The 21,987-nt window shown below is 32.3% G+C and overlaps 1 protein-coding gene across 5 annotated transcripts in view; it reads left to right on the forward strand.

Annotated features, from left to right (window-relative positions):
* LOC129003965 (dipeptidase 1-like) overlaps positions 1-21,952 on the forward strand; it is a 65,218-nt gene extending 43,266 nt beyond the window's left edge. For 4 of the 5 annotated variants that reach the window (XM_054432324.1, XM_054432326.1, XM_054432325.1 and 1 more), the window contains 9 exons: positions 7,370-7,526; positions 8,125-8,257; positions 9,858-10,008; positions 11,582-11,639; positions 14,460-14,636; positions 15,499-15,583; positions 16,083-16,158; positions 17,106-17,244; positions 17,571-21,952. In XM_054432324.1, coding sequence (XP_054288299.1) covers positions 7,370-7,526; positions 8,125-8,257; positions 9,858-10,008; positions 11,582-11,639; positions 14,460-14,636; positions 15,499-15,583; positions 16,083-16,158; positions 17,106-17,244; positions 17,571-17,660 — 1,066 coding nt within the window. In that variant the 3' untranslated portion in view covers positions 17,661-21,952. The remainder of the gene's footprint in view (positions 1-7,369; positions 7,527-8,124; positions 8,258-9,857; positions 10,009-11,581; positions 11,640-14,459; positions 14,637-15,498; positions 15,584-16,082; positions 16,159-17,105; positions 17,245-17,570) is intronic. The other variant, XR_008491662.1, reaches the window with a different exon arrangement.
* The last annotated feature ends 35 nt before the right edge of the window (positions 21,953-21,987 follow it).

Genomic DNA, 21,987 nt, shown 5'->3' on the forward strand with positions numbered 1-21,987 from the left:
TTAATCCTTAAAGGAAAACCTACGAAGAGTCCTTGGAGCCTAGATTTTCTAGCTCGTAAAACAGATAAAAAACTACAAATGAAATTTCTAACCGCTCAGTTTACTAGATATTTAATTACATTCCCGATGGTTTTTTAAAAATATTTTGAGATCGTAAATAGCTAGCTCTTCAGTGGCTGTTTGAAATTGACGAAATTAACTTTGCTCTTGTGACAGGCAAATATAAGATGGCCGATAGCTTTCATGGTCTCCCTTGGAGAACAATTCAAAACTAGAAAAGAACATTTCTAATCCCACGGATTAGTATTTAAATTGTGATCACTTTGGTGTTTAGTATGTCAACGTGTAGGATATATTAAAACGTAGTTCAAAAATATTGTATACGTTTTGCTTCAAACTCCACATAAATAATAATAGTACTGATAAGTAGGTCAATAACTATGCCAAACCTACCCAACCTAAGCAAGTAGTTGTATATTTAAATTTGAGGATTTTTTTCTCTCTGAAATTGGCATCTAATTGACCTGCAGAAGTGTTTTACATTCATTCATTGAAAACAGTCCATGTAATTTTCAAAATATTTATCCACAACAATAATGTAAACTCATCTGCTTAATATCATAAAACTATTCTTTTTTAAATATATGTATCTGCAATTATGATGTAAAATTATCTACCTGATCTCCTTAGTAACAGTGCTATGTGCAGAGAATAAATTCAAGGACCAAGCATGGGAGAGAGAGTCTGTCACTGGTGTGACGCGTTTCGGACAAAATTGCATACATATGGATATTTCATGTTTTCAATTTGTTTAAAGTAGTTAATAACCAGTAAATATATGTTCGACTTATTTTATCTTCTATGGGAAATTGTTTATTTATTTTAAACCATCTTAAGTACAAAGTACGATAAAAAGGTGTAAAAAGACTTTTAAATCCTAACTTTACTTCTGTAGAAAAAATTTAGCATTTCATTTAACTTACAACATTTTTTTAGTTACCAAGCCTATGAATGCATCAAATCCGCAGCATGTTTGTGCATCAAGTACAATGGCGTTTGAAATGAGACGGTTTGGTTTGAGCTTTGCAATTGAAGGCTTTTGTGCGTCATCTCAGCACAACGATTCAACATGGACTCTCAATGATGATTGGACTCGTGTTCAAATAGGACACAGATTTGTATGTATGTCAGTGTCCAACAATCAGCGGCTGTCTATTGAATTGTATTGAAACAGCTCGTCGGACTGAAAGAGCAGAATTTAAGTTCATATTTGTTTGAATATTTGTATTTTTTTTGTTAGAGCTTACGCTTTATCATACAATTGACGAATGAAATATCGAATCTACATTATACTCTAATACCTGCTATGAATTAGGCCCTGCCAAAACCGGTTCAACAGGTTTTTTGTAATAAATGGAGCAATTGTGTCTGATAGTTGTAAAAACATATGGAATTTTACATTACAAAATAGTAACAAACATCATACATCAACCGGTAGTACGAGCTGTCATTAAAAGTGGTCAAGTCTCGATTCTGTAAATGTTGTAAATACTGAATGAAAATTAAAGGCCCCTCGCCCACTATACGATTTCGGTCGTACGACACTGTGTCGGAACGACAACATTTCCACAGTGAACCATTGGATCTTATGAGAGCTCGCCCACTGTACGATAATCTCACGACTACGACAAACTGTCGTGAAGCAGTCGTCCACTGCCACTGTGATACACGACTGTCGTACGACTGTTTTACTCGCAGTGGCGTACACAATCAAATGGGCGCTCGCCCACTATACGATTTTTATCGTATGTCGAGCGTTCTCCCCAGTAGTCTTATATATACTTTTTGCAATTAACTCATACTTAGACATTATTATAGTTGTTATATCACTTTGCGTATTTCTTATCGTGAATAAATATTTTCTACAATTCATTCATACTTTTTTATTATAATGTTTTATAATTATAATATTATCAATTATTAGGAATTATAACTTGGTCTTATTTTTCAACCAATATTTTGCGTAATTTTGATCTTCCTATTTATTTTTTACAGTTTGTTTATATTTTTCCTTATATTATGTTTAAATACTGCATCACTTATGAGTAAATATACCAAAATAATTACTGTATTGAAAAATGCGAGTTTGGCTATTATTTATTATTGTATAGTCTTAATTATTAATTATATTGTGTAAAAAAGTTCCACTAAACCTTATAAATATCTTTTTTTTTGTAGATTATATTGATTAAATTAAATCTATTTAAAAACTAATCAAAAAAAAAATTAACATGAATACTTTTTACCATACTATCCCAAAACCCTATGATAGTTATGGTAAATTTAAAAACTTGTAAAATGCATGGACTAATATAATTTGAAAATTTCTTTCAATACATAAACTTAAAAATAATTTACACATAAAAATAAATGTTTCTTTAATGCTGTAGGCCTACATTGGCCACTATCGCTTAATCTACGCCACAGCAGCCACATTGCAACAACACGTAACGGAATCATTGTTTTACTATTTGCTACAGAACCACTGTTTTAATATAGCGCAACACACCTACACCTCACTCTTCCAGGGCTACCGAGTTAGGCCTCTCGCCCACTATACGATTTCGGTCGTACGACACTGTGTCGTACGATATTCTTATCATATGTGTGGTCCTCGCCCACTATACGACACTTTGTCGGATAAATGGCCAGTTGCTCGGTAGCCCTGGAAGAGTGAGGTGTGGGTGTGTTGCGCAATATCTTAAAACAGTGGTTCTGTATCAAATAGTAAAACAATGATTCCGTACCTGTTGTTGCAATGTGGCTGCTGTGGCGTAGATTAAGCGATAGTGGCCAATGTAGGCCTACAGCATTAAAGAAACATTTATTTTTATGTGTAAATTATTTTTTAAGTTAATGTATTGAAAGAAATTTTCAAATTATATTAGTCCATGCATTTTACAAGTTTTTAAATTTACCATAACTATCATAGGGTTATGGGATAGTCTGGTAAAAAGTATGTATGTTAATTGTTTTTGGATTAGTTTTTAAATAGATTTAATTTTATCAATATAATCTACAAAAAATATATTTATATGTTTTAGTGAAACTTTTTTACACAATTTAATTAATAATTGAGATTATACAATAATAATAGCCAAACTCGCATTTTTCAATAATTATTTCGGTATATTTACTCATAAGTGATGCAGTATTTAAACGTAATATAAGGAAAAATCTAAACAAATTGTAAAAAATAAATAGGAAGATCAAAATTACGCAAAATAATGGTTGAAAAATAAGACCAAGTGATATGTCAAACATTATAATAAAAAAGTATAAATGAATTGTAAAAAATATTTATTCACGATAAGAAATACGCAAAGTGATATAACAACTATAATAATGACTAAGTATGAGTTAATTGCAAAAAGTATATATAAGACTACTGGGGAGAACGCACGACATACGATAAAAATCGTATAGTGGGCGAGCGCCCATTTGATTGTGTACGCCACTGCGAGTGAAACAGTCGTACGACAGTCGTGTATCACAGTGGCAGTGGACGACTGCTTCACGACGGTTTGTCGTAGTCGTGAGATTATCGTACAGTGGGCGAGCTCTCATAAGATCCAATGGTTCACTGTGGAAATGTTGTCGTTCCGACACAGTGTCGTACGACCGAAATCGTATAGTGGGCGAGGGGCCTAACTGGCCATTTATCCGACAAAGTGTCGTAAAGTGGGCGAGGACCACACATATGATAAGAATATCGTACGACACAGTGTCGTACGACCGAAATCGTATAGTGGGCGAGAGGCCTAAGTCACATAGCACGATTCAAGGTCAATGACTCGTCAGATGACATAATTTTGTCACGTAAATTTAAACTTAATAATATCTGTTCAATATTGATCATCAAACGAATTAGGGCAATTATTTACTTTATTCTTATTTCAATGTGTCTAAAACACCACCAAATAAATACGAAGTTATACTTTTGAAAAAAATATATTATGAATTATTTATAATTTTTAAACATTATTGGTTTTGGAACTATTATTGAAAACTAATTCAAAACATGCCCAATCATTTAACCAGAACTGGTAAAGTAACAGGTACTATCACATGATTTTTAAGGGGTAACAATAACTTTATTGGTAATAATAAATTTTAATTGAAAGAAAACTACAAACTCAATTAATTGTAAGAAGGTCCTGAATTGTTTCCAACTGAGTAAATTTAACTTAAGTGATGTTCAGGGTTTATGCTATTGCTATATATCTACAAGAATGTCACACGCGTTAGCGTAAATATAACTTTGGATCTGTTCATTATCTGAAGTATTTAATTTGCTACTAGGAAATAAATATAGGTTTTAAATAAAAATACACTTACATATGAGAGTTTCTCAGTATAGACTGCTTTTCAGGGCAATCAAGTCTAAGAATGTAAAATAATTTATAACCAACATTCAATACCGGTATCTAGTACGTACAGTATTATTAACGTATTAATTTGAGTAACCCATGAAGAAGAATCGGTAATGTATTTGAATTTAACTATTTTGTCACCCCATTTCTGTTCCTGTCCCAAGTCGTTGAACAAATTAAAAAATTCGTGTGTTTGGCTAGACCCTCAAACCATCGGCCACTGTACGTGCAATAAACAAATAAATAACAGTTCCTGGGTCCTCAGGCTTTTAAAATACACCCCTCATTCCACTGAGCTTTGCAGTCTTTATCAGTGAAACTCAAAGGCGCCCGAGTCAATGATTTTCCGCTACACAAATGGCCCCAGACACAATGGGCTTCCTTCATCCTTCCGCCTCCTTTTTTACCAATGACTAAACATATGCTAAAAATAATAATTGCGTCAAGTATTCACATATATTTTTTTTCTATTTTTAAAATGAATATTCAAATTATTATTTTAAATATTGTGTACAATCTTTTGACTAACTGGAAATTTATATAATATAAATAATAAGAGGTGGACATAATGTCAAATCCACTTTTTTGGAGGAGGAAATAGTTCAAATCCTCGTCTTATCTTCATCTTGTTTCTTATTAATCTTTATCCATCTTATTCATCGTTGTCCTTTGGTTAGAAATCGCACACGACTAATTTGATCCCGCTAGGGTTGAACCAGTGACCTTCAAATTTGAAAGCAAGCATTGTAACCAATCAACTACCTAAGCCATAATCTTTTGTTCGTACTCAGTCTATGGGGATGGATAATGCCCTTAGAATGAACGTAACGGGAATGAGTATGTTCAGTTAGGATATAATATATACATTTTTGATCATTTACTTGAATGGATACGTACGTAACCATTACGATTTTTACGATGAAACGTATTAGAATAAAGACTTAAGACAGTTATTACAATAGATAACATACCTTAAAAATTTCTAAACTTACGTAAAATAAAACCTTTTGAACAGCCTCTTGTTAAGGTCATGATGGCAAATGAAACTTGTTAAGCACCAATAGATCTTTATTAGATGGCTTCCTATTTATGTTGGATAGGAGTGTAATTTCATATTGAAATTAAATCACCAGCTATTAAGTTTAAAATATACTACAATACACCTGAGCGTCCATTTAAATTTAATAATCTTTTCCTTTATTTGATCATAGCGTTGAATATAATTGGATGGAATCAATTAATAAATAATATGGATTTTAATACATACTCGTTATTTAATTAAGTGGGTTTCATAAATTAGTGAGTACCAATGAAATTACGTACTAACTTTATTGTATAGTTTATACACAATAACAATAAAAACAGACTTATAACCACAGCTGCAATGCGGATTAGGGGGTTTTATAATGTAATGAATTCAATGCAGATACCTGTAACCTACATTGGACTAGATATTTATTGTGATAAAAGTGCATTCGTTGAGTCAATATTTTGAATTGTAAGTTCATGAAAGATGTTATCTTCTTGTAAACTAACTTGTTAAAATTGTTGAAGTGGAGATTAGTTATGTGGTTCGGGAATACCAGCCTTGTGTTATACTTGATATGAAACTAACCGTGGAAACCCTATAAGTTTTATTCATGAAGTGTAAATGTTGCAATAAAATGCGGTATTTTGCTCGTTCTATTTTTTTAAATAGTAAATGCGTAATTTACTGACCCAGATGGTACCTACAATCACTAAAACCTTTATGGACCGCGGGGAACTAGGCCGAAACCCTTATCAGATCATTTATTTGTGTGGCCTTTTAAAAATAATAATGGTGTTTTAAAACATTTTTGTACGAGAACCGTCCAACACCTCTTTTGTTACTATTGATATTGATATTTTCGAACTATTGCAAAATAATCCAATGATATAATGGCACGTGATACAGAACCGACCTTGCTTGCACAGCAAGATGTGGAAGCCGGCCTACAATCAAAATGTAGCCTTCTTATAGTCTGATGATTCATTGTTTAGTGAACTAAGAGCAAATTATTTTGCTTTATGTTTATAGAATAAACGTCATACGTAACAATAATTAAACCATTCAATAGTGCAACACGTAATAAATATAGGAGAAAGGGGTTAGTGTGGTGTATCGTAATTACCCACACTTATCATGAAACAAACTATGCAAATGTACTCCATTTGTAACGCAGCATGTTGCTCATTTCTTTTTGAACTGTGAGGGTGATACCATCAGATATCAGACAAAAGAGCGCAGAAACTCTTTTGAATGTCTAACCGTTGAAGTAATGGCTTCATTGAAGTGAGAGCCTTTGAAATAGCCTTTTACGAAATTAAATGGCAATATCTTTTTCAACCTAAAATGTTTATCTCTCAAAAACTTTCACGTTGTATCTTTTTTCGCGTTGTATTGGATATTTACTTTTAAACTTATTCTTTCTTATTAGATACAATATCTAAATTTTATAAAGCAATGCGTAATCAACCTTTTTTATAATACAAAATTTTATAACACAATTTGTTGTGACTTGTAACTAAAAAAGTTAGGTTGCATGATAAATAATGTTATCAAACGTGCAGGGATGCACTTAGTAAGCCTTAATCAAGACTCAATGAACTAATTGTTATCAAAGAAGTTATCATATTTTATTCCCACAGAATTTAGAAAACCCTTTTCAAAGACAAATTATAGATTGTAATATAAACCCCAGTTGGTGTCAGACATTTTATCATCATATCTACTGTCAATTAATGACTGTAAAAGCTAAAACTGCAGCGGGGGTAATTACTAACTCTGGCAAAATTTTTTCTGTATTTAAAAAAATCCCCCAACTAACGTTAACATTTGCTCAAAGGACTTTTTAACGCACTAAAGTCTATCGATTCGCAACTAGTTTCTTTTCTAACAATTACATTTGTTTTAGACACAACGACTTGCCATGGAACATCCGCAGCTTTGTTCACAACCAGCTGGCTTTGTTCAACTTCTCCGTGGACCTGACCGAGGTGGACCCATGGTCCAGGTCGAACTGGAGTCACACGGACCTTCCAAGGCTGCGGGCAGGACTGGTTGGCGCACAGGTTAGTGATGCTAGTGAATTTACTAGGAGTCTATTCAATTCTAGATTTCTCTCAAATATAAGTTAACTTTATAAAGCACAAGGTGATTATGACGTTGGTACTTTATACTTCTGTTAAGAGTACAGAATATGTTCAAAGACTTTACCAAGAACAGTCATTCAAATGAATAAATACGACAGTTCAAGAAAAGCTAGATGCAATAGGAATGGCTCACCAAACACAATAAGAAATACAAATTATACAAAAAATCTTAGTCATACAAACTTACAGAAATGTTAGTTCATTTAAATTTGTATTAATACTGAAAAATATATTTCTGAAATGGAATAAAGAAAACTAATTTACTAATTCTTTTTAAGAATTGGTGAACTAATATTGAAAATTGGGAATATTAGTGGCGGTAGCGGATGGTCTTACCCCCAGATGGTAATTTGTCTGCTGAAACTAACTGATTTAGCTACGTGAATCCTGAATCGTGTTTTGAAAACTGATATTTTTTGGTTGCAGCATCACTAAAGACTTTTCAACCTAAAAGTTATAAGTAGCCTAAATCTTCTAAAGCACACATGATAATGTGAATTGTCTTTCCTCTGTGCAGTTCTGGTCGGCCTACGTGCCCTGCGGCTCGCAGTACATGGATGCTGTCCACATCACTATGGAGCAAATAGACGTTATACGAAGACTAGTCGAGCTCTATAGCAGAGATCTGCAGTTTGTCTCTTCAGCCTCAGGTTGGTTAAATTATTATCAATACATGAAAACAGTTACGTACTATTGAGTGTGAGAAATCGTTTGAGAACATAAAAACTTTTAGTAGAATTTTACATATACTGTACTGTAGGTATAAATATTTTATATCTATATAGGTATATGAAAATATAGGTATTATATTTTAGGTATAGAGATTACGAAGTCATAATAACCGTAACAAGGAAACCAGATTTTCAAAGGTGAAAACCTAATTATCTTGATAAACGTTTGTTCTAGCTTGATTAAAAGAGATATTAAAAGTTCAACCGAACGGTCGTAACTTTTAATTCAGAGTTGCCGTAACCAATTCATCCTCCTTACCAGGACATTTACTTTGAGCAAGTTACATCTATCTATTTTGTAAAATAATGTTCCAGCTTACTCTTTTCTTAATTGAAAACTTTATGAAAACCAGATTTATTTAGTATATGGTTATATAGTAAATATATACTGTATAGTTATGTTTATTTCGTGTTTTATATAGGACTAGATATGGGTAATAGTAACTTATAGATTATTCTGGTTAATACAGTCCTCTTAATACGTAATACAGTAAATGTTAAGTTAATGTTATAGAGCTTTACAACAAAACTTTAAAAAATCCATATTTTATTGATTTAATTAGAACTATTTGTATGTGAAATAAAAGCTTTCTTTGTTAGTGATCCATTTTGAAAACTTAAGGCCCTCAAAAACTAGTGTATACACTTGTATAAACAACAATACAATTGTTGAGTAAAGTTATGTATTTAAATCATTATTTGTTATCAAAATATATAGCATGTTTTTTAATTCACATTTTAGTTATCTTTTTTGTTTTTTGTTTTTAGTTTGTAAGTACAAACATTACATAATGGCGTGATTCGAAACTCTCTCCTGAAACTCCGAGGGCACGTTCCTTAGGTCAAAACAGAACAAATATGTAATTTAAACATACACCCTAACTCGTTTCGTTTTCCGTCTATCAGTGTGTATACATTTTTATAGAGAGTTTCGAAACACCCTCCCTGTATACTATAGTATCCTACAGTATAGTAAACATCAAGTATCAACTAAAAAAACTCTAATGTAAAACACCACTAATCGTACACAAAATTGTGAGTGGGATGAGAAAGAGAATAGGTGCAAGACAAAGAGAGAAAGTGCCATTGTTTGGTAATTATCAGCTCGTTCCGCCCTCTAGTCCCAACTGATCAATGTATTAGCAGTGTTAAACTGCGTAAATATTAGCGCAAATTGTTTAACACATTATCTTCATTCCTGTTTACATTTATTGACAAGCACAGAGCAGGCAAAATAGCCAGCCTAGTGGGAGTACATGGAGGTCATTCATTGGCTAGCTCACTCGCTGTACCTCGCATGTATTACTCGCTAGGAGCTCGCTATCTTCCTGTTCAGTCTCACACCTTGGTCTGTTATTTTAGGTATTCTAGAGGCTCACAGAGCAGGCAAGATAGCCAGTCTAGTGGGAGTAGAGGGAGGCCATTCATTGGCAAGCTCACTCGCTGTACTTCGCATGTATTACTCGCTAGGAGCTCGCTATCTTACTATACAGTCTCACACCTTGGTCTGTTATTTTAGGTATTCTAGAGGCTCACAGAGCAGGCAAGATAGCCAGCCTAGTGGGAGTTGAGGGAGGTCATTCATTGGCAAGCTCACTCGCTGTACTTCGCATGTACTACTCGCTAGGAGCTCGATATCTTACTCTTACACACACGTGTCATACTCCATGGTATGTATTCTTGATTTTGTCTTCGCATTTCTGAATAGTGTATACATGGTATAGTATACATGGAGATAGTGTCTTACAACAGGTCTCTTGTAGCCTGTTGGACTTTGCTATAAAGTTATTTTTAACACATTGTTGTTTAATAAATTAGATTAATGATGATGAGATTTCCATTTATGGTTGAAAACTGTAAATCACGTACGCTCAAATTACTGAAAGTCAATTGTTTTATTTTATCCATTGGGAAACATGGATTAGACTCTCGTTTTTAGAGTAAAAAGGTGGGATATGCAGTTAAAATACTGGCAAAAATATTTTTCTTGCCCGCTAACTTTACCACGGTTCACTGTTGCATGAATAAAAGGCTTAGTGCTTGGAAATTAAATACATCCAGCGACCGTAAGCTTCTCTCCTCTGGCGTGGATTTGATTTTAATCTTTTTTCAACTTCCTGGTAAATTTGTTTACGATTATTCAAAGCTATCTTGAGTAAGGCTATTTTTGATATACCAACATTTAATCTGATATTTAATTGATGTTTTGTGCTTTCAGTTATCCCAATATCACCAAAAGTCTTTAAAAACTATTTGAAATTTTTTTGCCATTTTGAATTTGATTTTTTAGTGATTTCCCATTTTTGGATTTTGTCGGAATTTGGATATGTTATAAAGCAACATTTTCTTGGTTAGTATGGCTCCAATGGCTTGTAAAGAAATTTTGCCCAGGTTTAAGCGTGATTTGTCTTATTTTACTGGACTAATTTATACATTGAACACTATTTGTTCTGAAACTACGTAAAATGGAGTAAATATTTTGTAATTCAAATATTTAATCGGTTAGGTAAATTTTTATTTATAACACAGACTAGTAATCTGTTATGTAAATAAATATCTGTCAATTCCACCGGTGTGTCTGCGAGCGCAAACATGGCTGGAACTACTGGGGCGAAATATTACACAAAGGTCCTACAAACCTGGCTAACTATAATGTATATACGCAATGCATATGCTTTTAGTATATTAACTGAATGGCTAGCGTTGCACAGCCGTTTAACATGCTTTCTCAGGTGTTAATTATTTACGTGTTCATTAACGTTCGTTGGTTCTTTTACAAAATTTGAGATCTACAAACCGAGTGCTTTAACCCACTCACTGTTACTGTTATTCATGATGGACCTGACATACAGGAGTGTGGGCTGGAAGGGAATGTATTGTGTTAATTTAATAACAAACTAAGTACATAGTTAGAGCATGTTTAAGTCTCTTGAAATTGTTAGTTTTCAACACAAATGCAATTAACAAGAATAATTATTTAAGCCGATGGAAAAACTATTACTGAAAACCAAAAATGAACTCATACTGACCACGTTAATCCTTTTAAATTAGGTCGCTATAAATCTATTTATTGTTATTCCCAACCAGATTACACTCTTAACGACAGTAATGTAACTGAGTAAAACTTTAAGAATAATTTAACTGAGTTAAACTACTGTTATTAAGCACATTTTCTTATTTGTTGTTGTTACGTATATTTTTCTAATTTGAAACACTTCATTATTTCATGCCACTGGTTTTTAGGGCAGGTTGTTGCGTTGGGCAGGACGAGGAGAATGATGGCCTCTCACATTTTGGTTCTGTAAGTATATTTTATTTTGCTTAATAAATTAAGAAAATCAGTACTAAATGATTCAATAGCTTAGGTAGAATACTTGAGTCCTAACAGCGTTCTTAAAATCATCTCACATGAAATAATAAAATGTATGATAATATGAACATACTTGTTTAAAAAGAAAATTGTAAATAGGGTACCGATACATTAAGTACACTTATCTTCTCGTCCCAAGCTTGTAGTTACGTTAGAGTGCAATAATATACACTACAGTTTTTTTTTCAAAGCGTGCTTAAATTTTGTATTATGATACCTGAAAAGTCAAAGACCATGAATGGATATTTATTTGTGTGTAATATTTTTTCATCATCATAATAACGAATCAATGGTAAACATTAAAATGCGATCAATGAATAAAAAATATAAAAAACATCTTAACATTTTCTCTAGCTAAATCTTATTATTGACAAATCATTTCTAATATAGAACAAGTTGCACATTAAATCACCATTTTTATTAAAGTTTTTTTTTATCAAATAAACTATCTACAGTATAAGCCTGCATTGATTAATATTTTTAATTTAACGAAACCACAAAGACTCAGTTTTCATAATCGTGTAGGCTATTCTTTCTGTGAACAAATTGTAAACGCATATTTAATAAACATAATAAATAAAGATCTTTCGTATAACTAAATACACTATAAATAAACACAGCTAAAACGCGAATTTACTGATTTCATCAAAATATAGTTAACAATATATTTGTTATTTCAGCTCTTTTAGGTTTTTAACGCATTTTAATATAATGATAAAGCAATATGCAGTTCAGAACGCAGTTAATTTCAGGTTAAACCGAGTTGAGAGGACAAGTTCCACCTCAGGAGTGTTTGTCGATTGGGTGTTGGTTTTAGGTTGGTACGTTTGTATAACTACATGGAAAGCCACTTAAAAGACGTCAAAGAACAGCAAACATTAGAGTCAACCACTCGAAACCATTTACATTCAAAACTGCAACCACAATTCCCGTAATTCCTTCGAGTTTAGCATTTACAATTGAAAGTCAAATTTTATTTTGTGATGTAAATACAAAAATAGTTTATGTACACATATTGTTATTAGATAACTATAGTAGTCTAAAAGTATTATGTACAGTTTAGATTGATGTTTACATTTTGAAGTGAAAACGTGGAAAGTGAGTTGTAACATATGTGAATTAGCAAACTATTTACAGACATAACTGTTTTCAATTATATTTTATACACAATTATATTTTATTATATTTTTTACAATTATATTTAAAAAATATATAATTTAATCAAAGACTGACCATAAGGAAAAATATATAAACAATAAATTTCAAAGAAAATACTGTACTAAATAATCAAGAGGAAGTCCAGGGAGTATTTTTTGCATTAGTACCGAGAGGTGTTCAAATTATAAATATCGTAATACCAGTAAGCTATATTTTGTAAATCTTTAATGACCCTGAGATAACACCAGACCGAATTTTTGTGGTTTAACGATTATATTCATTATTATAATTTAGGATACCCTTTATATCTATGTACGTGAATAAAAATTACTGTCTGTCATTTAAACCCAAAAGTGTTTTTATTATTTCCAATGTAATATTTTAAATATGCAAGATTTGAAATATGTATTTGGTGTGTTGCATGTAGTAGTATTTTTTGGAATTTCTAAAAACACTTAAAACACTTTACCTGTAACATGTATTATAATGTAAAAATATATAAATTAGTATTTTGTTTTATTATTACTGAAATATCATCGGAAATTTAGTCTTGTAACACTTGACACATAGAGTAATGTTTTACATCTACGTACGTGTATAATCATAAAAATTACCAATTTATTTTAGTCTTTCCAAGGTTAAAATGCCTTAATATTCTGCTGATTAAAAACTCAAATTAAATTATAAAGTTTAACCGGGTTTAAAGTAAAGTTTTTATTTTACGTTGTTTATTTTATTTACTTAGAAGTATGTACATTAATGCAAAAATCTCAAAGGTTTGAAAAGGTTACACTGGACACACGAGTCATTAATCATCGGTTTAATGAATGTGGGCAATTTATCATACGGTTTTTGTCCGTAACAAGGGAACAAGGGGCACTCGTTTTAGGTCATCATTAATTCATAATCATCCTGTTAGCATAAATGTTGGTTAGTGTTTTAATTAATGATTTTAATTCTAAGTGCAAATGAGTTTTAAGCATCATAACCGGTTATAATTTGGAAATTGACAAAATAAAAATAGAGTACTTTGAACAAGTTACGGGAAGTAATTTATTTCTTTATCAACGATTATTAACGTGTTTAATGTTGTAGTAATAGAGATCGATAGTTTAACCTAATAAACTGAATGCTACTAAATCTTTTGGGAAATTAATATTGATATTGTAACATTTAAGCAGCTGGCAATACGTTGGCTTTTTAATTTAAGCATAATGACATGTTTTGTTTAATTGAACTTTTTGCAGGACAACATTAATTTTGAACATGTTTTAGAGATATTTAAAGAGATGTTCAATTTAAAAACAAATTTACATCCAAACAAAATCATATAACTTTGATTATGGATTAAAGATTCTTTCATTTTATCGAACTGAAGCTTAAGAAGTTGCCCTAGGGAATTTTCTTTTTTGTATTTTCATATTTTGTGGTAAGGGAGCTCAACAGGCTAGGAATGTTGGTAGACCTGAGCCACACGTCAGTACGTACTACCACGGAAAAAATACTAGTATGTTTTCTGTGGTACTACGGAGGATGCCCTGAATGTAACCAACACATGCTCCTGTCATTTTCTTACGTTTTATCTTTTCACAGTTGGTAGTACGGGAGCTCAACAGACTGGGAATGTTGGTAGACCTGAGCCACACGTCAGTACGTACTATGGAGGACGCCCTGAATGTCACACAGGCTCCTGTCATTTTTTCACATTCCTCCGCATTTCATTTGTGCAACTCAACTCGCAATGTGCCTGACCACGTGCTCAAACTAGTGGTTAGTAATGTTTTTTTTTTCAACCATGACTTGTGCATGGTGAGCTTTAAAGTAATAGTGTCATAAAATGGGAGTAGGGATAAAATGTACTTTAGTTGTTTTTTTCACTTATATATCTCGTAATTAACTATACAAAACTTTTTTTGTGGAAGAGAAAAATAATGTTTGACAGCCGAGCATACAGAAAACAAGTAAAAAAAAATAAATGTTTCATTTGAAGTGCAACAATACCACAGTCTAGGTATGTTATATGTAGCAACTGTTTCAATTTAACCTCTCTTAAAATGTTATATTGTTTTATAAAAAGCCAACTATTTGCTTTCCTTTGTGCTTTTCGCACACATGCCCATTGGTTCACTCCAACCTTAAAATTAAACAGATCATCTAATTTGCTGTGCTCAAAGAACTTTCGATTATTTATACGTATGACGAAGACTATATGTAAGTAGTCAACAAACTTCAATCTAATTTGTAGGAAATTGAACTACTTAAAGAAACCACATTAGTAAAAAATAAACCACTTCCATCCGTAGGCACATATTAATGCAAAGCATGGCGACAAGAATAAAAAATTCCAATTTAGTCTTCAATTCTAGAATAATATTCATCAAAAACACAACTCGCTGAAGCTTGAAAAGTTGGGAACTGCGAGAATGACGACTTCAACTGAACATTGTGAACTACTTTACAACTAAATTTGCATATTTACGATCGTTCTAAAATGTCATTTGAATCCGTAAAAGTTTTAATGCAGTTTACTCCTTGAATTACACGCTATTCCTTGGATCTTTTTATTGCTGTTGACTTCAAAGTCGTAAACTAGGTCTTGAAATGAATTCTAAAGCATATTTTATGGTTTCAGGCCTTAAACGGGGGGATCGTAATGGTGAATTTCTATTCCATGTTCATAACCTGCAATCAGTCGGCTACTCTGCAGGACGTAATTGGTAAGATATTTATAGTAAAATAAAATATATTTTCATTATTGTGTGTTTTTATTGGGAATTAATTTGTATGATTATTTGTTTCATACTTTCGGCACAAATAAAAGGCGTCACGTTTTTGTATAACTTAACCATATGTATCAAACATGTGAGGTTATCTGTCTTTGTTGTGTTTAATCAACTATAGAATTAACTATAACTTAGTTTAATGGCTTAATAAAAATCGTATCAACCAAATTATATCCTCAGGTGTGTTTTTCTCCTTTAATCTACGGACTCGGTTGTTTCGGCTCGCAATCCTCATTTTCTACTAACGTTTGAGTTTTAATTGAACCGGTTTGGCAGGATAGAATAATTTTCGTTTTCTAGATTATTGGAGCTACAGATTACGATTGTAATTCAAAAACCCTATTCAGAAAAATCCTATGCTCTAACGAACGAATGCCCTGTTGATAAATTCGTTTAAAAACAAACCTACATAATGTAACATTTATTTTTTCAGCTCACATAAACTACATCAGGAAGGTTGCTGGAGAAGACCACGTGGGGATAGGAGCAGGATATGATGGTATTAACTTGTGAGTAATGAAATTCTTAATTTCTAAATTTCTTAAATTCTTAATTCTTAATCCACAACAACCGTTCCATCGTGTTTCCGTTTAAATTATTCTGAAGCTAACGTGTATTTTAATATGTGCTAGTAGCTTTACTTGTTACTTCAGGATGGGAAGAGATCACAAAAGAAACAATGTTTTAATTCAAGAAAACTACTGGAGAAAAATGTGACAGTAGGACTATTGTTGATTAAATATTAATTTAACAACATGATTTGACAAATCAATTTCGTTGCTTGTCTAAAATAAGCTAAATATTTAAAAAGCTCATGCGAGAATAAAAATGATGGATTAAGGTAAATTAAAAGTTCAAAATAAAAGTATTAATCTTTTTGCTATGGAGACCAACCAATTTAACCACCCAAGCCCCAACTCAAAAGTACAAGGTTTCAGGCAGGTCAAAATATTAAAACAGCAACATATTGCAATAGGCATCTATCCAGTAAATTTCAATGGACTTTCATCACAATTGATCCAACAATGTTAGATACATTCGAAGCCTTAGTTTTAAATATTTAAACTTCACATTTTCATTCCTAGCAGGATTGCTGCCTCTTCTTACCATGAATTTAACCATCCAAATGGGTCTCGAATGCTTGTATGTTATATGAACCAAGCAAAGTGAGGACGAGCTGTAGTAAAAGAATAAAGTGTACTTTAAATGGCTGTGTCTTGTGTTGGATTCACAGTTCGTTACGATACCACCAACTGAGCCATTATTTGAATTATTATAATCTGCACGGTGGGACCTGTCTCCTAATCCTCCGTCTACCTGAGACCTGGCCAATGGTGTAAGGCTCGGGCCAGCTCCTGGTACACGAATGATCAGGGGACAGGTCCCATCATACAGACTTTAAGCTTTATTATTTGTGTAAGCCACCAACTCTCCACAGTGTATTTATCTCCCTTAGGCCACCCAGAGGTCTCGAAGATGTGTCCAGGTACCCTTACCTTTTCGCGACGCTTCTGGAGGACCCGAACTGGGACGAGGCAAGACTGAAAAAACTGGCGGGCCTCAACTTTCTTAGGGTGTTTGCCAAAGCGGAAGAGGTACAGTCTAATTGTTTGTATATTAGAATAAATGTTAATCTTACCTGAATATAATACTTGTTTGATATTAATTATTGCTTAGTTAGTTAGGAGCCAAAAACGAATACAGATTTTATTTGTTTTTATAATTAACCACGTGTAGGCCTACATAAATGAGATGTATTAAATTATATTTTGTATTCACTTAGTGGTATACATTATTATCTTGATTTGCCTCATTTATTCTTGATTTGAATTTCTAAATATAATATAACTTGCGTTCCTTCATTTGTACTTGTAGAGGTATATTCTCCCGGCTTAAACAAAGTTTTCCCGCCGTTTTTCAGGTGCGAGACTCCTGGAGCACAGACCCCCAGGCGGTTGCGGAGGAATTATACCCTCAAAGATCCGGTGCGGACTGCGTCGAGGACTCGTGATCCTCCGAGGATCTTAACTAGCTTACAGGACCAACCAATAGTCGCGCTGCTGTAGTAACTCCAGGATGTATTGAGGGTATGCGATTTGCGTAAAGCACAATCAATGAAAGACATAAAGATTGTTAGACTCTGCTTAAATTGCAAAAGCTGCATCATTTAAAATCTTCAATTAAATATGAAAATAGCTGGATGATTTCAAACTTTGTAATACATTTTGCATTGTATTCTGTTTTTTAAGCTGAAACAATAATTGTTTACCCAAAAAGGGCTAAAAATTTAATCCATAATCTCAAGCCACCCGTATTAATAATTGTAAAACCTTGAAAGTAATTTCAGTCAGTTCAATTTGCCTTGGTTGTAACTTAAAATGACATATTTTGCAACAAATATGTTTCAATTATGAACAAATCTAAAATGAATAGTTTACATTTATGGCTTAAACAATATTTTGAGACCAAAAGCTATGCTATAGCTTATAAAGGAATAAAATTGCTGACGCTGAGTACAAAAGTCTTTCCCAAACTCCAGTGGCAGTTTTAAAGTTTATCGTAAGAGAATTATCCAGTCCCTGATTGTTTCTTGTTACTATCTAAAGACAACCCTTTGTCAGATAGCATATTCATTGATAGAGAAATGTACAAGAACATATCTGGACCCAGAATCAATCCCTCTCTCAAATCTATTCAAACTACAGCATTACCGGTAATATTTAATTTGTAGATGAGCATTACAATCACTACCAAGACAGTTTGAGTTCGACCTTTGGTCGTTGAGCTGGCATGAAAATTGCGTACACATATCTAAGAAATTTGATATATTATAGTTTTATACCCTCAATATGGCCTGGTATACGATCAGCTGTGCTGATTATAAGTATTAACCAATAGTGTAATGTTAATAGTTACTGCCAATGTATTATTGCTCAGCCATAGTTGGTACACAGTCCCGTCGCCTCCCTGATGCCTAAACTAAACAATACATTGTTGGAATTGTTTTGTACAGCGAATGATAAACTCAACTATTTACATATATGAACACTTTTAACCTCATTTTTTGCGTACACCTGTAAAATGTGAAAGTTTTTCAGTCAATTTTTCATTTCCATATCCATGATAAAACTGGCTACAACCTTAACAAGAGAATGTTAATTATACTACCTTGTCAAAGCTTAAGTACAACATTTTATATAATTGGTAAATATTTGAATATCAATCAAATTTGTAACGTTTATTTGCAATTGGTATGGGGAATTTACACGAACTAAAAATAATATTCATAAATATATTATTCAGAATTTTGTTAACTTTGTCCACTACAACGAATAATCACTAAAACCTCTTATACCTGTTTAACATTATGACACCTCAAAGATAATATGTCTCCCCCAAACCCTTTTAGTAGGTAGATTTTGTTCGTAACACATAAATAAATTTATTGATTAATTTCTTTACAAAATGGAGTATATTTTTAATTACTAATATTTATATTGCTATAAATGGTGCTTAATGTTCCTGGGCTGGCGGCGGGATTTCTCACTGTTCAAGAACACCCTCTTGCTCTGATGTTCGTTTCTTGTTTAGTTGGCAAACACAATAAAATATTTTGTATAATTTAAACTTCAGCGTGTCATTTAATAAGACTGTGTTTGCCAACTGAACGAAAAACATTTCGTAGTGTAAAATAATCCTGCCAGAACCCTGGATTTCTATCTTCATCGTCCCAATTCCTTTATACCTTTCGTCCGGGTTTTAGGAGGGAGTGTACTTTTGTATTACGGTGATGAATGTAAAAATCCGAAACATAGGAAGGGGCGTCAAATGTGAAGTAGGTGTGTAGACTTACTAATATATGTTTTTCCACCAATTTGAAAAAGTAAAATTAAATATTTTAACAATTATTTAGAGGAAATTAAAATTGTACAGCTTTAACATTGTCTCATTGCTGTTATTCGAAGTATAAGTACTGTAGGTTGTATTTAACCAAAATTATCTTGGCTTTCGATGAAAGATATCTTTAAACAAAGACAGTACTTGTCACCAAATTTACTTATTTTTACTTGATATTAAAACCACTGGATAACGAGGCTTCCGAACCATCGAGTTGCAACATTACCACTTAGATAAAGATGGTGATTGGCGTGATTTGAATCCAGATTTTTAAGACATAAGTCCCAACTCATTCTATTTTGGTGAAAAATGATATAGGCCTACTATTGAAAACAACTAATCAACAAAAACCAGTGGTTGTAGATTTTCTCTGAAGGTGTCCTGTTCAAACTAGTCTTAACTTTTAGAATGTAGCAAATGCATTGCATTGTTAGTGATAAAAAAAACTAAGTCAAATATGGCTTGAAACAATATACTAATACTTTTTAAGTCCTTTACAACTAAAACCCATTGTTTATAACAGAACCATGGACAACGCTCTTGTAAACTGTATGTAACTGTATTATTGTTTCAAAATCAACTTTGGATACTACCCGCTTTTTGGCGCCTCTTCATAAAGCAGATATTAGGTAGTATTTAAGTGTTTTGGATTGCGTTTTGTTCATTTGGTCGATTTTTATCCCAGCGATGCGTCGGCTCCTGGGGGCGTAATATTATCTAACCACGGCGGTTCGCCCGTCAACTTCAGTGAATGTTATGTGTTTTGTTGTCGACCTTACTGTATTGTACATTGACTCAGTGGGGGAAACAATGGTGCAAGGCCACGATTTTCTGTCATGGTTCCCCTACTACACGATAGCGTATATAAATTGTTGCCACATTTCATAGTTTAACCTATCCTATACTGTGTATTGTTTTATAAGATTATTTTAGGAGGTTGTTTTATAGAAACTGATACAATCATATTTAGAGAGAGTTTTATAAGATGTTACTGTTTGACGTGATTAAAGGAGTGATTGAGAGATGGTTCATGGTGGCTTGTTGGAAAAATTAGTTATTTGCGAATATGAATTTTGACGATTTACTATTTTTTACAGTCCTTGGAAACTAGTTTTTCGTATTTGTTTTTGAGGGTTTAGATTGATGTTTAAATGTAGTGTGGAAGTTTCAATTAATTTATTTTCATAAAATAAATGTCATTACAATTTCACGTAGATGTTACAGTTAAGGTTCTAAGTAGTCTTAAAAAATTATCTTTAAGTTTACCAATATAGGAAACACAGAAAAAAATACATAAAACAGATGTCAAACCTCCACATACACACAAACACACCATAAAATACACTCAAAAATACTAAATGAATACAATGAATTCACTATGATATACAGCACACGATAGAACACTCGGAAAAAAGTAAACCAAACAAAAGTAAAAGAAAGAAAACCTATAAAAAATAAACAAAAGATATACAAATTAAAATGTACTAAAAATATTAATCAAAGTACATAAGAAAAACAGTTTTTCTCTTATATAAATAACCATTGTAAGTAGTTCGTTAAAATGAAACAGTTATATTATAAATATTTTAGACAATGCAGACTGAATTTCCAACAAGCCACTACTAGAATGTTTTAAATGTGTTGCCTAGAAGGCCTACGTATTCGTTTTAATTTCTCAATGTTCTAGCCGATGTCCTAGAGCTTGGGCCGTTTCTGTTCGTATGACTGTGAATAAACTCTATATAAATAGTTATAAAATAGGATTTCTTAAATTTTGTACCTGAATATTTTAACAGTGTACATAAACTATGGTACATAAACTGTTTATTACGTAGTATAGTTGTAATTTTATGTAGAATATATATCTGGTTTGTTCGGAACTACGTTATAAAGCAGACACTGTGGTAACTGTAGATGGTTTAATTATTCTAATTTTCAAAATAAAAAACCACGCAATTTCATCTTGATAGAAAACATAAAATAAAATACTTTTACGAGATAACTTATTCTGTTAGCATTTCACAAGCTTGAGCACATCTCGCAAATTATTACGCACGCTTTCAGACTCGACTAGATAAAAAAAAATTAATATTATGTTACGGATTTTATTTTGAAGACACATTGTTTACAATCTTCTGTCTTTTTTAAAATTTGTGCTAAAAAATCATCCCATGTTATAATACAGTAATTAGAAACAGTTGAAATAACAGATTTAAAATGTAATGCCTCTTATTTATCTTGCTTTGTGACAAAAAAATATAATTTACAAATATAATTTTACCAAATTAAAGAAGCTATGCACTTGCGAAAGTCATTAATATTTAATGATAATTTACTTTATCCTTAGACATGTATACTATTTAGTTGCATAAAACCTTGTAAAACAATTTAACAAATAAATGTATTAAGATGTATTAGTATAAATTGTGATGATTATAAAA

This window comes from Macrosteles quadrilineatus, unplaced genomic scaffold (genome assembly GCF_028750875.1).
Source record: "Macrosteles quadrilineatus isolate MER2022 unplaced genomic scaffold, UCM_ALF_1.0 Scaffold_9__3_contigs__length_116548681, whole genome shotgun sequence".
Taxonomy (NCBI): Eukaryota; Metazoa; Arthropoda; class Insecta; order Hemiptera; family Cicadellidae; genus Macrosteles; species Macrosteles quadrilineatus.